This window comes from Nesoenas mayeri (assembly GCF_963082525.1).
Source record: "Nesoenas mayeri genome assembly, chromosome: 1".
Lineage (NCBI taxonomy): Eukaryota > Metazoa > Chordata > Aves > Columbiformes > Columbidae > Nesoenas > Nesoenas mayeri.
Genome location: NC_137541.1, coordinates 169,953,328 through 169,974,551, shown reverse-complemented (window position 1 = coordinate 169,974,551; position 21,224 = coordinate 169,953,328). Strand labels below are relative to the sequence as shown.

Sequence of the window (21,224 nt, the reverse complement as noted above, 5' to 3'; positions counted from 1 at the left end):
GGCACAAATGGCATTAGTTTAACATAGCCCACACTGATCCTGGCTTAATTGAACCCATCCTCCTGTGACGCCACATAATAAAACAGATGTATACACATATGTTGATCTACAGAACAGTGAAATGCTGTTCTCTGTTTTGCAAAGAAACCATATTTACTTAAGGTGGTTTGGTGAGATGCCAGTTCCCTCACTGCTGACAGTGCCTGAACAATTTTACGGCTGTCCAACTTCTCAGTCCCCACAGGAGAACATTTGTGGGGGAGACGGACGTGGCACTTGCACAACTGAAGTGTAAATAGCACAGTATGTTCCTCAATTAGCAGGAACTCCACCACTTTTCTTTAAAAGGGTGGCCACGCTTGCCATGCCAAAAGAGCCAAGATGTTGTTCTGGGTTCCTTCAAGGTCAGCAACACCGCAACAAGAAAACTTTTGCAGTTGTCCAACACCTGAGCTTACAAAGGGGTTTATCATCAACTGTATTTGCTGCTTTGACAATTATATGGAGTGAAGATAATGAATTGAATGCAGCAGATCAGCCATACTTAAGCTACAGAATTAAAATACGCTTATTAGACCAGACTCAAAGAATCAGTAACGCAAGCTGAAGAGAACATCTCCTTTCCATTGTTTGTAAAGCTTAGAAGAACAAACTTTCCCAAGCTGTAGTCTCACAATACGCAGTAAATCAATGCCTTATAAATCCACAACAGAGAAGCCCTGTGGCTAGCACAGAGTTCTCAATAGAAGCACTGATGAGGTTTATGCAACCAAATTCTTCATCTTGAACAAATTAATGTTTCACCTCTATTGAACATTGAAAAATCCCTGACTTCTCTAAAGTAGCAGTTTTGCATCAAAAACTAACAAAAAAAACCCCACCACCCCACAGTATTTTTAGTGACTATTTGTGTTATTCAAGCATGCAAAATAGCAAAAGCTTTGTTCCAAATGAAAGTCAAGAGGTGGAGTGAAAAACTCCACCTCCAAAGCCCAACACACAGCACTACCTAACTATTGTATGCAGTTATTTTATGGAAGAAAAGCCAGGCCTTGAAGGTCTGCCATGGTCTTGCTAGCCTCCACCATCCTTTAAAGTCAGCAGAACAAAGGTTGTCCACGATTAGAACTGCTTTCTTTGACTATTATCAGTATGTACATGCAACTCAGGAGCTCAGTATTTAAAGCTGAAGTGTCACTTTTATTCAGCTTGGTACACCCACAAAGCAGGAGAAGACTCCAGCTGTCCGCAAATTTTCCTTTCCATACCACTGCTTCAAGAATCTCTTTGATCTGTATTTATTATAAAGCTATTAATACATCATTGTTTTATGCTGTCCAATTCTAGATTTGCATTTGCCTTTTTTCCTACCAAGAGTAATATAAATTGCAGTTAAACAGCAGATTTAAGGGCCTACAGTTTCAGTTGGCAGCTCAAGATTCCACTTGAGCTGCAAGCATTGACCAGTTCTTAATTTGTATTAGCATTTGTAGCACAGTCATGCAAGAGCAGATTTGTTATTAGCATAAAAATGAAAGCACTTGGGAGTGAAATACAGGTTTAGAGCATGCCAGGAAGTGTACTTTGAACTCAAATAATAATGTTTAAGGAGGCCTGAAATGATACATGTGCATAGCGAACGAAAGAAGGTAATAATAAACCAAGACCTCAAAGCAGAAAGTACCAGAAGCAACAGGGGCTGAATAATAGCAAGATAGAAAGGTAAATCACTCAGCCGTGCCATTTAACTTTATAAGACACATTTATTTATTACTTGACATAGCTAGGTTCATCTATTGCCATATTCTCCAGAAGAAATAATGCAGGTGAACTGCAGTTTTTCTGGAGGGTTGATCTGCTGCTCTTCTCCTTTCATTTCAAAGGCTTTCATGCACTTAGCTGCTCAGAGGCAGAACACTCAGAGCACCTGCAGCAGAGAGTAAGCTACTTCCAAAATTATACCAAATGTTCTCCCAAAGCAAAACAGTTTATACCTTGTTTTCTGACCAATGACCAAAGTTGCCCCCACCACACCTCAGAATGGTTATTTTGAACTCATCCTTTCTGCACTTAAGCTCTTTGGGAAAGACATTGTGTTATTTTTGTGCAGTATCTACTTGAAACTGCTACCAGACAAGCAAAAGCCCTGATTCGAGTAAGAGTTCTCACTCTTGTAAGGGCAAATCTGCACTTCAAGTTTGCTGAAAGTGTTCACGAAGCAATCACAGTTTAACACCTCATTTCTTCAGCTGTATGCCCCAAAGAAGCCAATGCATCAAACTTCATGCAGGATTTATATATACACTAGCTACAAATGCTCAAAAATCACTGTCCCCACTGTGTTTGGTGGATTTTTTTGTAATTAAGGAGCCAGTGGGGTAAAACAGCTATTTACTTTAATTCATGGTAATTTACATAGGATAAACTGTTTAAAAAAGGCTTTTGAGACTGAATAAGGGAAAACAGCACAGAATGCTTGAAAAGAATTCCACATTTTTCTCCTGCCTATAGATGAACAAGGTAACCCAGCCAAAGAACAAATAAATTCCTTTTCTTCTGGTGATCTGCATGTTGCTTCTTATTAACACTTACCTGAGAACATGAGGAAATATCTTTAAAATTCTTTTCAAGCACAACAGATTTAGTGTCTGGACTGATGAGGTTAACTTCAAACCTTCCAACCTGGGACAGGGTGGGGGGAGAAAAATAAATCTATTTTATGACTGTCTTGGAGGCACAACATTAACAGCAACAAGAACATCACAATCTAGCCCTTTCTTGTTCACATAGAGCACCTTCAGCACAACAGCTTACTCAGCAGGAACAAGGGTGCCATAATTCAGCTTATGTTGAGTAAGAACATTTCAGCAAGAACAGTACACTTGGTTGAATAGGAAAAAGAGAAGACAGGGTTTTGTTTCTTCTTTTGCCCCACTCCCTTTTCTTTTCAAGTTATTTTGGTCCAAAGATCACATGTTTGACAGACAATACTAAAACCTTTAGTAAACAATGTGGCTAAATTAAAAGCTGCAATAAAAACCAGAATTAGTGGATTTTTTTTTTTTTAAACTACACCATAGATCAGATGAGAAACTACGTTGATCTTAATGTGATATTTTTGTTTTTGTCATAATTCCAGATGAGAAAGAGGAGGCTCTGCAGTAAGCTATTTTTCAGCTTTCTCAAACTGCTGCTCAAGCATATGGAACTTATTCCATAGAGCTTGGGCAGTTTCTCAGCTAAATCCTTTTCATTACTAGTGATAGCTGTGGCTTTCTAAAGGGCAATGCATTCTCACTTCAGTTAGCATTTCCCCAAAAGAACAGAAGGCAAGAATGATCTTTAAAGCAATTGGAAAGACAAAACCCAGGCATTTAGCCCCGTGTTATTTTAAGGTCCAAAGATCTTTCCTTTTATGGGTCACCTCCTTTCAGTGTCCTTTTGTTTTCTCAATACAAGCTCAAATGCACTTCGGGCAAGAGAAGAAATAACCATGGCATCTGAAGGAAGAAGCCTTCAGTGCAGAGACCTTTGAGTACTCATCTGGGAAAGACAAGGTGAACATCAGTACAAGTTTTCATAAAGCAGCTGGCTCAAACATAAGGCTGTGAAAGCCTTATGTTAAGTTGTGAGCTTCTTTTTAATTGCACAACAAAAAAGAGGATTTGTTCACATGGAAGTCTTCATCAATTCTCTTTTTGAAAGAATATGCATTTTTTTTCAGCTATGTCCCAGATCTCACCAATACAGATTAACCAGGACTGCATATAAAATAATAATTTCCCTAGAAACTCTGCTCCTGTAATTAATTACTCCATAAGTAACTCATTTTTCTTAAAATTTACCTGAGCTCATGAGTTCAGGTGACTTCCTTAAGAAAGTTCAGCTACTTATGTTCCAATAATTTATGAACAGATACATGAATATTTATGAAATACCATGAAATCCCACTGGATCCATACTACTTATGTTGTAAAACTTGTCTTGGCTTCAAACTGCACAGGGGAAGATATGGTACAAAACCAACCAGAAATTGCTCATTCTAGCACACACCTGGAACAACATCGTCCTGTTCTTCTCCGAGTCAGAGGGCTGAACGTGACTGGGTGCACTTGCGTGTCTTCTGCGTGGCTGTATTTTTAGGTTTGTGTCATGAACCTTTCTTTGCATAACTCCAGTGACGCTGCTGCACCGGGAGCGAAACTCTTGCTGTTCATCAAAGCCAGAGTCCTCTAAAATTCGTTCTGGGAAGGAGCCGCGAGTGCTGGCCAGGTTGGTTAAGTTGGTCTGGCTGCCGATTGTAAACATCGCAGCGTGCCCTGTGTTGTTATTTGGGCTGTCCAGCTCCTCAAATGGGCTATCTGATGGAGAAGATGGCGCATTTCCTTCGCACAGGGGTAAGTCCAAACTTGACTCGTTATTCCGCTGCTCGTTTAATAGTTTCAGGCGCTGGCGCTCATGAAGGCTGAATTTCTCAATGCAGTCATCAATTAGTGTGGAGGGTGCTTTCTTGTGAGCCACCGTCACCTTTCCACAGTACAAGACCTCAAATTTTTGAGAGTCGTAGAAGGCATCTTCACTATCCTTACTTGGTTTGGCATCTTCTTTCAGTGCTGCTTTGGAGACCTGTCTTATGCTGCTGATGACATCGGGAACCTGAGGGACAGTTTGAAAGGTCTGTTTAGAGGCCACAAAGGAGACAGCACAGACAGTGACACATCAAACATTTGCTAATGTAAGTATTTACACAAGTTATCTCTTCAGTAGAGCACCACTAGCTTCTTGGCTGACAATATAAAAATAGTCAATTCTAAAATCACAGTATCACAGTATGTTTGGGATTGGAAGGGACCTCAAAAGGGATTGGACTAGATGATCTTTGAGGTCCCTTCCAATCCCAAACATACTGTGATACTGTGACCTAGTCCAGTCCCCCTGCTGGAGCAGGAACGCCTAGGTGAGGTCGCACAGGAACATGTCCAGGCGGGTTTTGAACGTCTCCAGAGAAGGAGACTCCACAACCCCCCTGGGCAGCCTGTTCCAGTGCTCTGGCACCCTCACTGAGAAGTTTTTTCTCAAATTTAAGTGGAACCTCTTGTGTTCCAGCTTGATCCCATTACCCCTTGTCCTATCATTGTTTGCCACCAAGAAGAGCCTGGCTCCATCCTCGTGGCAATCACCCTTTATATATTTATAAACATTAATAAGGTCCCCCCTTAGTCTCCTCTTCTCCAAGCTAAAGAGACCCAGCTCCCTCAGCCTTTCTTCATAAGGGAGGTGCTCCACTCCCTTAATCATCTTCATTGCCCCCTGTATAGACAATTCATGCAGTGAAGGCAAAACAAATAATTTCTATTTTTTTTTTTTACTGGAACCTGTTTCAGAACAAAAGGTTTTAAATTACCAGAAGATCTACTGACAAATGTTCACTTTTCTTTTCCTTTTTTTTTTTTTTTTACACTGAGACTGCCTTCTCTTTTCTGTAGCCCTTTTCCCAAATCAGCGTCTCTTGCTGACATATTTTGTACAGGGCTATCACTGTTTCTTTGTTTTTATTTTGCAGAAACAGATATTCCATTCTTAGGAGAGCTGAAAAAAAAGCTTTGTGAAAAAGAGACCAGCAATACCTGTCAGTTTCAACTGACATTTTTGGAATATAGGTAGCAAGCACACAGAAATTATATTGAAACACCATGTACAATTGTATTAGTTCTCGTTTATGATAGACTACAAAAACCTCACCCCGTCCTTCCTATGGCGTAGATTACTTTAAGGTCACACTTTTCCACTGGCTCAGTCATCTTGCGATTAAGCAACACACCCAAATTGCTCTTCTCCTCCATCACTCTTACCTACAGATTCCCACTATATTCTGTAGCACCAAACTGCACATCTCCAGTAGAAACTCTCAATTTCAGCCCTATATTACCCAGTCTTTTAAGGCCACCTGGTTCTTCTTCCATCTTATCTCAACCACCTTGCGAAGATGTCTGCCTCAATCAACAATACTATAATATCGACATATGTCATATGCAAGCTCCTTTTTCATTTTGCCTTCACTAAAGAAAACAAGGATTTGTCCAACTTTACTGACTGCAGATCAGAGTGATTCTAGTTGTTCTTTTGACAGTACCTGCCTCTGCTTAACCAAACTTTTCTCACCAGGTGTGATCTCCTCTGGAAGGATAATTAATGGCACCACATTACATGCACTGGGGAAATAGTGACCAAGAGAGAATATCTATTTGATTTTCTTCACAAAATAAACTGGTTCTCAACACTTACCTAATCCAATGCAATCTGTCAATAGCTTTTGTATTCCATACAGCTTCCTACCATATCTATAATATTTGATTATTTGTTTCAAAGTATTTTTTATTAAAAAAAAAACTCTGAAGTCACACCTTAGTAAATAATCCAGGCTCCCTACAGTATCTCTTCCTTTCAGTCAAATGATACCAGTTGCAACTTGCTAATGAGGCAATAATCTCGTATGCCAACACTTTTGCAAGTCATAGTGGAAAATTACCTCATCTTAATCCCCGTCTCCCATTGCACACTCCTCATCCATTGGGCATTCAACTCAAATCTGCTTCCAGTTCGTTTATTGCAAAATGAAGTTCAATTACCCTAAGATCTACTGATCGTTTGGCTTTCAGCCCTATAGATGTCATCATCATCTCAGTTTTCAGTGAGGCTAAAAGTTAGTCTTGACATGACACAGATACTAGAGTGTATTTAACCTCCACTAGCCCTCACTGCCAGGCTGCTTTACCACTGCCCAAGGTGTGTTTCCTCCTGGCCATGCTAGCTCAGCTGGACATGGACAATTGTCACTTTATACATGATGGTTCATATTCCAAGATGTAGCTCTTTTTCTACTTATCAGTTCTTGTATTCTTTCTATAATCTACGCTTAAAGGAGCTCTAGAATTTAAATCCCTTGGCTCTCTATTTTGGCAAGATTCACAAGCTAGGTGTTTTTTAATTAACATTTCCCTTGTTAGAATCCAGAACAGGAAAATTCACTTGTATTTCTATTCAAAGTACAATGGCAAATAATTCTATAAAAAATGCGTAAATTCTACATGCAGTCAACTAGAATAAACAACATCAGCTGCTTAATTGGCAATTTGGATTTTTTTAAAAGTGTACTGCCACTTCTACTCCAATAACCAGGTTCTGCCACTTGCTTATCACTTTTAACATGAAAGACTGGAGAAGAAATTCCTAAGTCTTTCTAATAACAGTCAACAGCCTCCTAACACATCCTATCCCTCCCTTCCTGATCTGTTAATGTGAGGATAGGCTGAGGTTAAGGCACTACCAACTCTACCACAATAGGATCCCCCATCCATCTCCTCCTCTCTCAGAGATCTTCCCCACAAGCATACACACAGAGCTTTAAGTAACTGCAATTCTATTGAAAACAAACCAAACCACACCCTACCATCCTGCTATTTATCACTTAGTTTTATTTGCATCTTTTCCAAACCATGCATGCTCTTCAGACACTAGTATTCGAGTGACAAATACTATTTCACAATCCCTGCTCCTTGTATAGCTTTAGCTTCTATCTACCACATGAATTGCTACAGGATTTTCACTTCAGCATAGAGGGACCCCAGCATTAAAACAGAGGTTTCAGCTCATACTGCTTCAACTAACCCTTATTCCCTGCTTTGTTTGCAAGCTTTTTTACAAGCTATGTTATTTTTTAGAGTACACTCTCATCAATATCCACTTTTTTCCTGTTTTTCTACCTATCCACAGAAGTGATAAATCAAAGTGGAAAACTGAGATCCACTTAATTTCCACAGTTAACAATACTTTTCTTATATATAGATGAAAACAATGTAATACAGGGATATCACAATCGATAAGAAATATCTGTCAGAATGTCCAGAACCAGTTCCAAATGCTTGTTGGTTGTTTCACGAATTCTCTAGATAGTACGGTGTGAAAAACAGCCCCAAATATAAGATGCAAGACAGACACCAACATTGCTAAGCAATTAGTCATACATATGTATTTTATTGATCTTTAGTGTACAGGAATAATGGTACAATGATGACAATGTGCCCAATGACTGACAATGTGCCAGCCTGTACTGTTACACCTGACCCTCTTCACTTCTAGAGTGACACAACCTTATGAAAAACCAAGCGCCACTGCCATCTGAGACGCACCTGATCAGATTACAAAATTTTCACTCCATGTTTTGATTTTGGGCAAAAACTGTAACTGGGATCAAGTGGAGTCTAAACAAGAGTTTGCATCTATATTTTCCTGAAATGCAAGACAGAGGAAAAGTTACACAATTATCAAGCATAGCAACCACCCCAGTGTGGCTTTTTACACATTTCTTTGGCATATAAAATTGTTTTTTGACATTTTGCTCCTCTGTGTAGCAAGAAGGCCCAGTCACAAAAGTATCACCATCAACACTGTGTAACTTTTTTGAATTTGGATATTAACTTATTACCATTTCACATTGAAATTTCAGGGCAAAGTTAGACAATATGATAGTAAGCAGAATGGAGATTTTAAAATACTGCTGAAACTGCTTAACTACTTTAGAAATCAGTTTAGTAATTTTAAGAAGACAGACTCCTGAAACATTCAAAACTTACTGATATGTTTCCAAGTTTTAATATTACCCTGCAGCAGTCTCATGAAATTAAGCAGCCACAGGTGACAATGAGGATTCTTATTCCTGAAACCCATGGGGCTACTGCAGATCCTCCTGGACATATCTACCAGCTGTTACAGGAGAGAAAAATCAGTTAAATGAGTTACTGCATAGTTTTTCAGCATCCACCTGTATATAAAGAAAATAAATCCTTAAAATATTTAAGTAATTAATCTATTTAACATACTAACAGAATCACAGAATGGTTGGGGCTGGAAGAGACCTCTGGAGATCACCTAGTCCAACCCACCTGCTAAAGCAGGGTCACTCAGAGCAGATCACACAGGAAGGTGTTCAGGTGGGTTTTGAATGTATCCAGAGAAGGAGACTCCACAGCCTCTCTGGGCAGCCTGTTCCAGTGCTCTGGCACCCCCAAAGTAAAGAAGTTTCTCCTCATATTCAGATGGAACCTCCTGTGCTTCAGTCTGTGCCCATTGCCCCTCATTTTGTTGTTGGGCACCACTGAAGAGTCTGGTCCCATCCTCTTGACACACAACCTTGAGATATTTATAAACATTGATGAGATCCCCTCTCAGCCTTCTCTTCTCCAGGCTGAACAGACCCAGCTCTCTCTAGTCTCTGCTCATAAGAAGGATGCTCCAGACCCCTAATCATCTTTGTAGCTCTCCACTGGACTCCCTCCAGTCATTCCTTGTCCTTCTTAAACTGGGGAGCCCAGAACTGGATGCAGTACTCCAGATGCAACCTCAAATTTTTGTTGTCAAGCCCTGAAGATAGTTGTGTCAAAAAAAGAGCCTGGAGCAGAGGGGGACAGGCAGTGTATTTGCAGGGTAAGAGAGGAACACATCCAGCCCAAACAAACCAAGTGGTGTCACTGATGGGACAATGCCAGAAACCTTGATTTTCCTGTGCTTTGCCTCTCCCAGGTCCCACAGTCTAGGAGCCTATCACCCTTTTCCGAGTACTGCTGGGCAAAGGAGGAAAAAGATGACTACGTCCTGAAGGGAGCTGCAGAGGGCTCCTCAGGCATAAAGGCAGGAGCCGATGGTACCATGCCAGGACAGCAGTTCTCAAACCAGAAGGAGAAAACAAAAGTGTAATGAAGGCCATGCCTATAGGTATTACTCATTAAGCTTCCCTAAACTGTTGAGGAGCAGCAGACTATTACTTTTTAAAAAGTACAGTGATAGGACAATACAAGCTTGTTAGAGACAGACAAATTCCCGATCTATACAAATTAACTTGACAAGCACCTTAAACTGACATTCTAAATGTTAATTGTCCAACATACTGTGTCTACTGACCACAGAATGTAAGGAGTCTATTAACTTCTTACTTTAAATGGTTAAGAGAAGAAAAGGGTGAGCTCCCAAAATAGAATCTGCAAGGTCCTTAAGAGCTAAAACCCAGGAGCACATATGCCACCAGGCAAAAAAATGAAAAGTTTTCAGAAAAACAAACAAAAATCCTGACAAGCTTCAGATAGATATGTTTTATTATCTAGATGAGAGGAGTAACCAACATGCTTATTCAAATATGTTGGAACAGCACCCAAAGCTTTTTCTAGTACGGCGGTGACCTTATGCTTATACAGTTACAGGCACACTGAACTCTGTCAGGTTTTAATAAATTGATACCAAACAAAATGCAAGTAAGAGTTTCAGATGAGCTTTCCTTCCATCCAGCATGTGAAGAGCTGCACATGCCTGTCAGGAGACAACAGTGGCATGTGAATTTTAAGACTTTTGAACCAGTGCTCATAGTAACTCCTAAATCTCTGAATAGAGCCAAGAGAACTCCAAAGAGCAGAGATCCTTCTTCAGGGCCTGTACCAAAACCCCCACAAATGCAAGAGGCCAAAAAGTCAAGGATGGACAGTGGGCACCAGAAGTACAAGACTAGATCTGTGATACCAGTTCTGTTCCTCATTGTGAGGAACACTCCAAAACTCAGTTGAGGAGAGAAAAAAAACCCCAAAAGCAATAAACAAAAATAAAACCCACAAAACAAACAAAGAGACAAACCACTGAAACAAACATAAAAGAATGAGTTAAAAAGCAAGTAACAAGAGCTTCATAATAACATTAGGGGCAATATTTCACTCCAGGGAAATGGGATAGAGCTAGTAAATGTAATTAAGGACGAAAAAACAAACAAACAATACTTGGGAATCCAAATTAAATTTATCATTCAGACTCGAGTAGCACAATATTGTATGAATCACTCTTCACCCAATTAGACCTGATCCAATATGTGGCGATTCAATATGCAAAGGTAGCTGTGCTCAAATCATAACAGATGGCACTGGTCAAGTTCTGCATCACCTACAGTAAGATTCAGCTCTGAATATACAACATGAGAAGTGTGGTAGGCGTTACACTGTCACAAACTCTGTTTACTACAGACAGTAAGAGTTTTAGTAAACTAATGACAGCACCAATTTCAAACAAATGGTCCCTCAGTCAATTATATTTGCATCTTACCCTTTGCCCCACCTCCCCTGTGACCTTGGGTCTAGACCTTAAGAGCTACTGTAGTGTATCACCCACTTGGCCAGCTAGCATAGAATAAGGCTGCAGCACTTAGCCCTGGCTAGAAGACAGATATATTAATACCCTAGATCTGCTAATTCCAGCTCCGCAGTTCATGGGCTCCATCCAGTTCTGTCCCTTGTGATCAGAACTACAACAGGGCCAGCATATAATGGGGAGCAAACACCTTCCTTGTGCTTTAGTAGCACACTATTCAAAGTGCATGTGAATAGTACTGCCAAGAACTATTCTACTTATACATCAAGAAACTTCACTATGTTCAATGTAGGAAGGTGTTTTCACGTTGGAAATATCAGTTTAACTGATGTAACTAATGCAAGCTCTTCTGACTTGATTAAAACCAAAGAGACAAAGACATATAACATCAAATTAAAACTTCCATGTCATGCAACGAGCATTTTGTAAACATTAATTCTAACTTTATCAACCCTGCCTTAAAACCCCCAGAAAGAACTTCAGTTATGAAGTGTTTATCACCAATATCTTGAAGTTGCAAAACAGAGAGGCTATCAAGCCCACTAAATCATGCATACTGCAGCATAACACCAGCACAGTTTATGACAACTCTGCAACAGGCAAAGTATCTCCATGGTGATACTGCACGCTTTCTTGTATAGTGCTGACAGAAGTTGAAGCATTTAAAAAAAATATATACTCCCTTTGAGTTTACAACAGCCTACAGTGAGCAAAGGTGGAGCTCCCATTTTGCTGGAAGAATATTATTCAAATGGACCCCGCAGTAATTACCGAATTTTAACCCAAACTTAGAACTTGAATGCTACTGATATTGCAAAGAACAAAATTCACTTGCTATATCTCATTATTTCCACAGCCAGATAGAATTTCACTGTGTAGAGAAGCTGCAGCTCGTGATAGTTTGTCTCTAGCTTCAACATGGAAAATTTCAGTCTGGAACTTATTAACAAAGCAGAGCCGCTCTTCATAACATAAGGCTTATAAACATTAGTCTGTGAAGTACTAATCTAACAAACATGCCTAGCAAATTAGGCTCCTTAATGACAGGAGTTCCAGCAAGGCAGTTATTTCCAAAGCAAAGAAGAAGCTTGGCCCCTCTCACTTCACCACCATGGGAGATGCAGTGCCAGATCCTTTCCACCACGCAAAGAGACACAAGATGAATGAACTTCACACCTTTATTTCCAAAGCAGGGAAGAAGCTTGGCCCCTCTCACTTCACCACCATGGGAGATGCAGTGCCAGATCCTTTCCACCACGCAAAGAGACATGAGATAAATGAACTTCACACCTGCATGTTAAGAGAGGTCGGTACCTTCTGGCATGAGCTCCAGTTTCAGAAGCACAGACATGTCCAAGCAAAACTGTCACGGCACTTCGGTGTCACGAACACGAGGACTCAGGAGCAGATTGCGATGATAAGTGAGAGCACAAAGACCGTCCCCCCCTCACAAAGGGCTGTCAGGGCTGCCACAGCATTTCCTCAGGCTCAATTCGCAATACCACGACACAGCGAGAGCTCCGTGCAGCAACCGTAATGCTCCCAAAGCCAAACATTTCTGGCTGGAAGTACGCATGCTGCCTTGGATTTGAATAACGAGTCCCACTCATGATCCAGTTGCGTATATTTAAAAATCAAGAAAAGAGAAACAGGATACCAACCAGAAATCAACACCCCGTGTTTTGCCAGTTGCTGAAGGAGTTCGACATCTATCAATTAGAAACAAGTGCAGCACCAGGAAAAAAACAGGAGTTTTTGTACAGCAGTCAGACACAGCTCTCAGCATAAAGCTGCATATCAAGGCAAGAGAACCCAGCCACAGCAGTGAAACAGCAAGAGAGACAAAATAAGTGACATATCACATCCTGTTATGTATCACATATTCAACAGAGGCAAAGTTCTTATCTTACGCAAAAACACACCCAAGCACCAGCCAAAGTGTAGCTATCAATGACTCTTCTCAACCAGAAAGAAGGGTGGGAGAGGGAAGAAAAACAAAACCAAGAAACACACAACTGTTTTAACTGCTATAAATGTTTTTAGTGCCATGCAGTTAGTACAGCACTGATCATCCAGACCTGGCTTCTAAATCTACAGCAATCTGCTGTTTCACATGCTGGTGACAGTACTCCACTCAGCAGCTTTCACCATTAAAAATGTATCTTTCCAATAAAGAGATAAAAGACTAGCTCAGAGTGATCCAATTTATGCAGTCACACAAACAATTTGTTGACTTAAGTTATGGTAGAAACATTTAGAAACCAGAATTTGTCTCCATCAGCTGACCATCTTCAGTTTTACAGAAATAAGGAGGACTTGTAGCCAAGAGAAAAGTTATCACAAAGCGAAAAGAATTACAGCCAAATTGCTAAACATTTCTATAATCCACCTGCACTTAGTGTACTTCTAAATATACGGTTTAGAAAACACGAAGTCAGGTTCTCAACAGGCAGTAATAAGCATCTGCTCTCAACTCTGACTCATTCTGCTGCAAGTCTGGGCTAACACAACACAAGCCCAGTAGCAGGAAAGCTGGAACACAGGGGCTGGCAAAGAAAAGACCCAGTGAAAGCAGCTTTTGGAGCTTCAATCTGATAGTCAGCCCTGGCAGCCAGTGCTTTCACAATTCTGGCGTTCTCTACAGGTATAGTAGAGAAAGCCAAAGCTTACAGCAGCTGAACACACATGAGGAACAAGCCAAAAACCCATTAAAGAGTTGCATATAGAATTGCATATAATAAAGTTTTGCTTTCAGGAGACAGAGTCTGTATTTTTTTTTTCAGGTGACTGCTCAGGACCCAACTAGGTTTGTTTCTCAAGAACAACTACAGAACTAGGCACTTATGTTACTTTGACATTCAACATCATGCCACATGGGGAAATCACACATTCCTGCTGAAGGAAAAGCTGAAGACTACCACTAGACCAGCCTAACGGGGGAGAGATTTTTAGACAGACAAGCTAAAATAGAACTAAATAAAATTCAGTTCTCAAAATAATTCTTCCTTGAGATCAACCCAGGAATTACTTGTGTTATTTCGTTTTAATACAGTCAACAAGCAGAAAAAAAGTCTACTGCAGTTATATAGCTTATGCTTAGAGAACCCCATCACATTACCTAATTTGCTGCTGGAAACTTGTGGATCACCTAACACGTTCAGTGTGCTACACACGTGCCCAAGATGCTGCTTTGCCAAGTATCCAAATAAGCAATATAACGACAGAAGGTGGATCAAGTTACTTAATGGGAAAGAATGTGTAAGAGTTACAAGATTGTTTGGATGCCTGAGCAGACAACAGATGTGTTTTTTTTAACACTTGCACGTAAGCAGACTGCATGGTATATCAAAGAACTTCAGTGATGGCAGTGACAGCACAGCGCAACGGGAACATTAAGTAAGGAAGGTTCTTGCATTTAGTATTTTGCTCCTATGTTTATGCCAGACTGATGCTTTCCTATCTTTCAGATACACCTCACTCTCTCTGCTTGAATACTTTGCAACCCATAGGAAGTGTCAGTACAGAGCTCTCACGATGATCCTTATGTTCTTTGAATATGTAGACTAGTAAGTCTCAGTTCACCTACCAGCTATATACTTTGAGCATATGTAAGCATATGGAAAGTTTATTTACAAGTTCAGGACATAGCTCCCAGTGAAAGATTTAGCGAAGTACAGCTTGCTTGTAACATCAGTTCATCTTGAACTTTCCAACTGCTTCAAACCAAGTTTTTCCAAATTATAAAAGCACAAATTCAGATTTAAACTAGGAATTTTCTCCTGAAAACTCTGCATTTTTAACTTAATTTAGTGCTTGATTTTCTAGGAAGATGTTTATTAAAGAAGGTGATGTTTTTAAGAACTCCATCATATTTAACATATAAGCTATTTTTAAAAGGGTTTCCCTGGGGAGATAAGACTGTCACATGGACAGTCCCAAACAATTAATACATTCTCTGCATTCATTTCCTTCTGGGGGAAAAAACCCCAAAAGCTGGAGTTGAAGTATTTTGCCCATTTATGGTCACTATCCACTTCTCAAACACAGATCACAAGAAAGTGAAGTTCATTTTAGCAGATTCAAGGTGCAAGTGCTAAGACTGAAATAAGTGTTCTACGCACCGTGTTTAAGGAAGCGTGAGAGTTTTTTTAATTCAGTGGTTTCAGACAGAAGCCCTCGAGATTTTAACTTAAAAGGTGAACTAACATGTTGATTCACTATGGAATGAAGACACCTTGGAAAGACTGTTTTTCCCTAGCCAAGAGATCAAGGTTTCAGGACTCTTCCACAGCAGATTATGATGACTACTAATGTATCAGACCAGATCTTGCTGAAGACCACTTGCATCTGATTTCCATGGATGCCACCACATTTATAACTTACTTGCTACGATAACCACCTTCTCTTCTACCATGGAACAAGAAGACAGTAAGGGGTTAGTAATTCAGCATTTTTTTTCTGGGAGACAGGAAAAATTACAGACTCTATTCAGTCTAAGAGATCCAGCAGGTGTCTATGTTTTTGGCCTGGAAAAAGTAAGGCACTGCAATAACTTCTAGCTCCCTTAATGAGGCTGGAAGATCCTCAGTTAAGTGAAACCAAGAAGTTAGGTCTTCTCCTATTTGATATTTTCCCAGAAACTCTTGCCTGCAGCATTCAGAGGTTTTTGACTACAAACTTCCCTTAAAAATGGCTCTGCTTATAGAAGGCTGAATATCACAACCAGCGTCAAACAGCATGTGACACTGCAGCAGAGGCACAAAGAATCACAGAATCACAGAGTGGTTGGGGTTGGAAGGGACCTCTGGAGATCATCTAGTCCAACCCACCTGCTAAAGCAGGGTCACCCAGAGTAGATTGCACAGGAATGTGTCCAGCCAGGTTTCGAATGTCTCCGGAGAAGGAGACTCCACAACCTCTCCGGGCAGCCTGTTCCAGTGCTCTGGCAGTCCCAAAGTAAAGAAGTTTCTCCTCATGTTCAGATGGAACCTTCTATGCTTCACTAAGTCTGTGCCCATTGCCCCTCACCCTATTTTTGGGCATCACTGAAAAGAGTCTGGTCCCATCCTCTTGACATCCACCCTTGAGATATTTATAAACGTTGATGAGATCCCCTCTCAGCCTTCTGTTCTCCAGGCTGAACAGACCCAGTTCTCTCAGTCTCTCCTCATCGGAAAGATGCTCCAGTCCCCTAATCATCTTCATAGCTCTCCACTGGACTCCCTACAGGAGAGTTAAGGAAGTTACTAGTGGGTTCAATACTCCTTTTCTCAAAAGAACATTCACTAAGAAACTGTGAAAAACAAATGCATGTGTGTATCATCAGTGTATCGTATCAGTGTATACACAGCAGGAAGTAGTGGATTGCAACCTAACAGCCTTTCAACAGCTTCTCTACCCGTGGCCAACTAATGTTCATTAGTTTTCAAATACTTTGGAAACACACACCTGCACAAGTTCCAGCTTGTCTGGTTATCTCATAGTTCACAGGAGCAACCGCATTACCCCGTGACAGTATAAAATGCGCAAGCAACTGGTAGTACAATTAACTTTTCCCAGATAACAACCAGCAAAAAACCCTGGCATAAACACAACGGAAGAGGATTTCGAAGCTGTATTGATCCAGATGCTAAATTCCCATCCGCTCGGCAGAGCAGGGAGCTTCCACCTCACTGGACTTTCTTCAGCATCCAAGTCTTGAATCACCACTTTGCAGGACAGGGGCAGAGAAATAATGATTACTGTGCCTGAAGGCAGAGCTAGCACACCATAAAACATCAAGTGCTGCTCTCACTGCTAGTCACGGTAGCTTAATCTTGTCAATCACTAACTCTTAAAAATACTAAGATTTCATCAGCTGCTCACGTTAGTTACAAAAAGAATGAAATACAGTTAGTTTTGGTGTTCAATAGTAAATTTATGTGGCGATAGCTAAATGGGTATTTCAGATGTAACAGCTGAAAGCAATTAAGTGCATGGTTGTTTTACTTTTACACAGGAGGAATTCCAAAAGAGCTACAGAGTTACAGTTAATAATAATAATATAATAAAAAACCCAACCCACAAGACCCAGGGACAACGGAAAAGGAAATGCTTTCCCAGAAAGTTTTGAGACAAATAAGTCAAAGAGACAGTAAAGGTCCTTTCAGAGGAACAGCTTCACAAAGCAAGACTCTTACACCAATAGTCATGCACCTGATCAATAATCTAAGGGTCTGATAAAGACCCATGAGGCCATTTGCATGTATTCCCATAAAGTTTGTGAGAGACTTGTTTTGATTATGAATCTGGGTTCTGTAGAACTACAGGGAAAAGAGGAGCATAAAACCACTCAGTTACTGTGTGAGGAACAAAACACAATAGGTGATGAACACAGAGAATCAAAACGGATGGGAAGGAATTGTTTTGGAGGATACATGGGAAGTTTCTGGCTTTTTTTTAGGCAACATTTTCATATATGTCAGGCAAAGTAAATTTTGCAGTGCTTCACTAATTGCTACTGGTAGAAACTACTTGTTTCAGTACCACTAATCTTCATTTTCTCAACTTAGTATGCCTGGTACATGATAGATGTTTCTGAGCCAGCAGCTGCAGAGCACAGCCTGACAGCACGCTAAGATTTAGGGGAACAGCTTTTGGAATTGGCTTGAGTCTATGCAGATAAGCAGAACAGGCAGGCTGCATTAACTAGCACTAACATTGCTAACAACGTTCATAGGAAGAGTGGCATGTGCTTTATTGTGTCCTAGCAATACAATCACAAACATAGGCAGGATTTCTGGAATTTACGTTCATTATTAAGGCACACTGAAGCCCACACTGCTTCACCTCTGTGGCGGCATCTTCATCTTAGTAGTACTCTTAGCATATCTTACTATTAGCACATCTTACTTGGGTACTTATATATTAAGGTATTTTCCCTGCATGGACAGGAGAAGGGCAGCACAGCATCAATATCCAGGGCCTGGCAAAAGTATGCTTAGATATAACATGGCAATCCCCATAATGTCGCTCAGCCTTGAAACTAAATGTCCAGCCTTGAAACTAAACTCTCATTTCTGGACTAACAGGGAGAGGGTTGGGAAGAATGGTTTTGCCACTGACAGAACAGCATTCTCACAACATTTAAATGCTACTTTGAAGGATAATATAAATCCCATTCACTTCAGATTACCACAGGAGTTTCTTAAATCACTTCAGCTAAGGTATTACTTGTCATGCTTAGCTGCAATCAAAGCAAGAGATGTCTTCAAGTAACTTAAAAGTTTCACAAATAAGCATCTGAGCCTTTTTATAAAAGAAGGCAGTTTTATCTGGACTGATGAACTTAAAACTCAATTTATCCGCAGATTCATCATGCTACAGCTGAAGGGTTTTTTTTTTAAACTTAAAATAGCCCAGATTATGAAATACTTCTTTCTGCAACAGAAAGTCAGTTTGCTGATGAGAGTTAGCAGTGATCATGTAACTATTAACAGAAACTGGAAAATAAGCTCCCTCAAGGAGTGAGCTTCATTCCTCCTGCCCATCAACTCTCCCTCCCCTGGGGAAGCTTAGCCTATCTGGGAATTATCTACATCAGGAATTTATTCTTGGTCATATCTGGATGTTCTGTTCTCACTGGAGTCAAGGCTGAAACGTGTTTTGCAAAGCCAACGAGGAAACATGTCAGCTGTATCAATAAGAGCAAGTACATTTCGTAATATATCTCTTCTGTGCTTCCCAGCATCGTATCTAGGAAGGTAAGGTATGTCTTACTCACCAAGTCGCAGCCTTTTGCGTGGTGGGATTTGCAAACATGCCTTCTAATTTCAGCTGTGACACCCAGAACTGCTTACAAAAGAATTCCATACATTTCTATATAAAAGATACTGGTACACTTCAGGGAGGAAAAATAGAAATCTCAACTGCAAAGGCTGTCCCAAACATGACAGAAATACACAACACTAGTTAGATTTATTATTCTCTAGGGAGTTTTTAAACCATCTGGCATAGTCCCAGGTGCTGTAGTATCTGTTCATGAACTCTCAAGGAGCTGAAGCTAGTAAAAGATACACATTGGCACATATCTGTGGTTTTGCTCTCAGAAATACTTAACATCTTGCATAAATTAGGTAACTTCAAAACAGAGTTATGATACAATGAAGCAAATGTAACAGATTCATAGTTTATCAAGAGAATTTTTATTAGCACTATAAAAGTTCAGAAATTAATATGGATAGTCAGCTAGCAGCAAAATCTGAAAAATACAAAATTCATTTGAGAAGTCAAATTAAATTCGTAGAGGAAGATATAGTTCATAGGGATTCACATTAATAGAAGTAAAACTGAATATATTAACACCACCAGAACTTTGGATTCTGTAGTTCTTGGAAGGAACCTACTTGGAAGCTGAAATCATGGTTCATGCAGCTAACAGCTCAGTAATATGTGTGTAAGCAGGAAGAGCACATTATTATTGATACAGTATTGGTCCTCTCAAACCAACCAGAATTCTGCCTTCAGAGCAAGGATTGATATGTTAAGCCATGATATTAGTTTGAGGAAGAGATAAAAGAGAAAGCAACTCCAGTTGCTAAAAGCAGATGGCATTTGCTGTCAACCCTGAAACTCCCAAGCATCTATCAAAACTGCAGCGGACAAAACAGCGTAAGTGTTTCTTACCCCACCATTATAGGCAGCACGATTAGAAAACCTCAGATTTACAAAAATTACTCAAGCAGTGCCAAGAGGACAGACAAAACTCCTACCAGGAGGGGAGCCCTCCCAAATGGCTGGTCCTTAGAAGGGTTCCTCTGCACAGCTGGGAAAGAAGAGATGTACCTGGAATCTGAAATGCTGAAGAGCTTACCCACCACCACTTGCCAGTATTTTCTCAAGATATCACACCAAAAGTGTTTACACCTAATTATGTATCATTATAGCTGCATACAAATGTTTGCAGACACAGTTACATTTCTACAAGTTGGATGCTCACAACCGCGGAACACAAGGACGTACTTTCACACTCCCATTTACAAAAATTGTCAAGTTTTGCCACCCCAGCTTTACCCAGCACTTTCACAGGCTTTGTGTGCAGGCCGTCCTGTCCCTAAATACAGACTAAGAACTGCCACTGTAAGACTCATTCTGCTGCTCATAAAATGGCGTTTCAGAGCTCTTAAGTCTCTAGATAACTTTTAAATATCTAACAGACTGAACAGGGAAGGGAGCTGCTCTTTATATTATAACAGGTCCCTTCCTCGCTTTAAGAACAAAGCTGTATTTATATAATTCCACCGCCTATCTGAACACCACCCTGTGCTATTTAGCAAAACACACACCATGCTTTTGTGATGAAACACCCCGGGCTAAGGCGGCTTTATCTTTCCACCGGGACATGAACACCCATCCATCCTGAGGCCCATTACAGGCACCGCAGGTTAGGGCAGAAACAGCCAATTTCAGGTTCATGTACTCAGCTTGGATTTAATCAGCAGCTGCTCAGTAAAGCCTCTGCACACCCACAAGTCTGAAAGAGCACCAGCCGAGGGACTAAACACTTTTAGACAGATGCTGCTTGCATAGCATATTAATACAAAACTAATCAAATTATGTACTGTGCTTAAGTCCTGCATTTACTTTGACAGACTAAGATGACAAAAAAGGACGAAACAAATGTGATGATGGAAGAGACAGCCTGAGAATAAATGAGGGATCCAGCACTTGGTTGAAGTTTCTTTGTGATTTTTGTTTTTGTGGGGTTTTTTTTGTTTTTGTTTTGTTTTTTCCCTTTTCTGATTTAAAATTGCAGAACAAATGTAAACTCTTTATGTTTTCCCCCAAATAGTTAAATTTGCTCCACTTTAATACTCTCCACTGTTGCAACCTCATGCCAGCTCTGGTCAACTAGAATTATTAGAAGACCTACAACATTAGCTTATAGGGCTGAAAGAAACCCTGCATCCTGCATACAGGGCAGTGGGACATGTCAAAATAAATAAGACCTCAAGTTTGCTTTTTGAAGTAGATACTTCTAACCACGCCTCCCGCTCCAAAAAAAC

General features: G+C 40.3%; 1 protein-coding gene across 2 annotated transcripts in view; it reads right to left on the bottom strand.

The window, feature by feature from the left end:
• TBC1D4 (TBC1 domain family member 4) overlaps positions 1–21,224 on the bottom strand; it is a gene marked incomplete at its 5' end in the record, with an annotated part of 113,104 nt that overhangs the window by 43,622 nt on the left and 48,258 nt on the right. For both annotated transcript variants that reach the window (XM_080352622.1, XM_080352623.1), the window contains 2 exons: positions 2,593–2,682; positions 4,054–4,656. In XM_080352622.1, the coding sequence (XP_080208748.1) occupies positions 2,593–2,682; positions 4,054–4,656 (693 nt within the window). The remainder of the gene's footprint in view (positions 1–2,592; positions 2,683–4,053; positions 4,657–21,224) is intronic.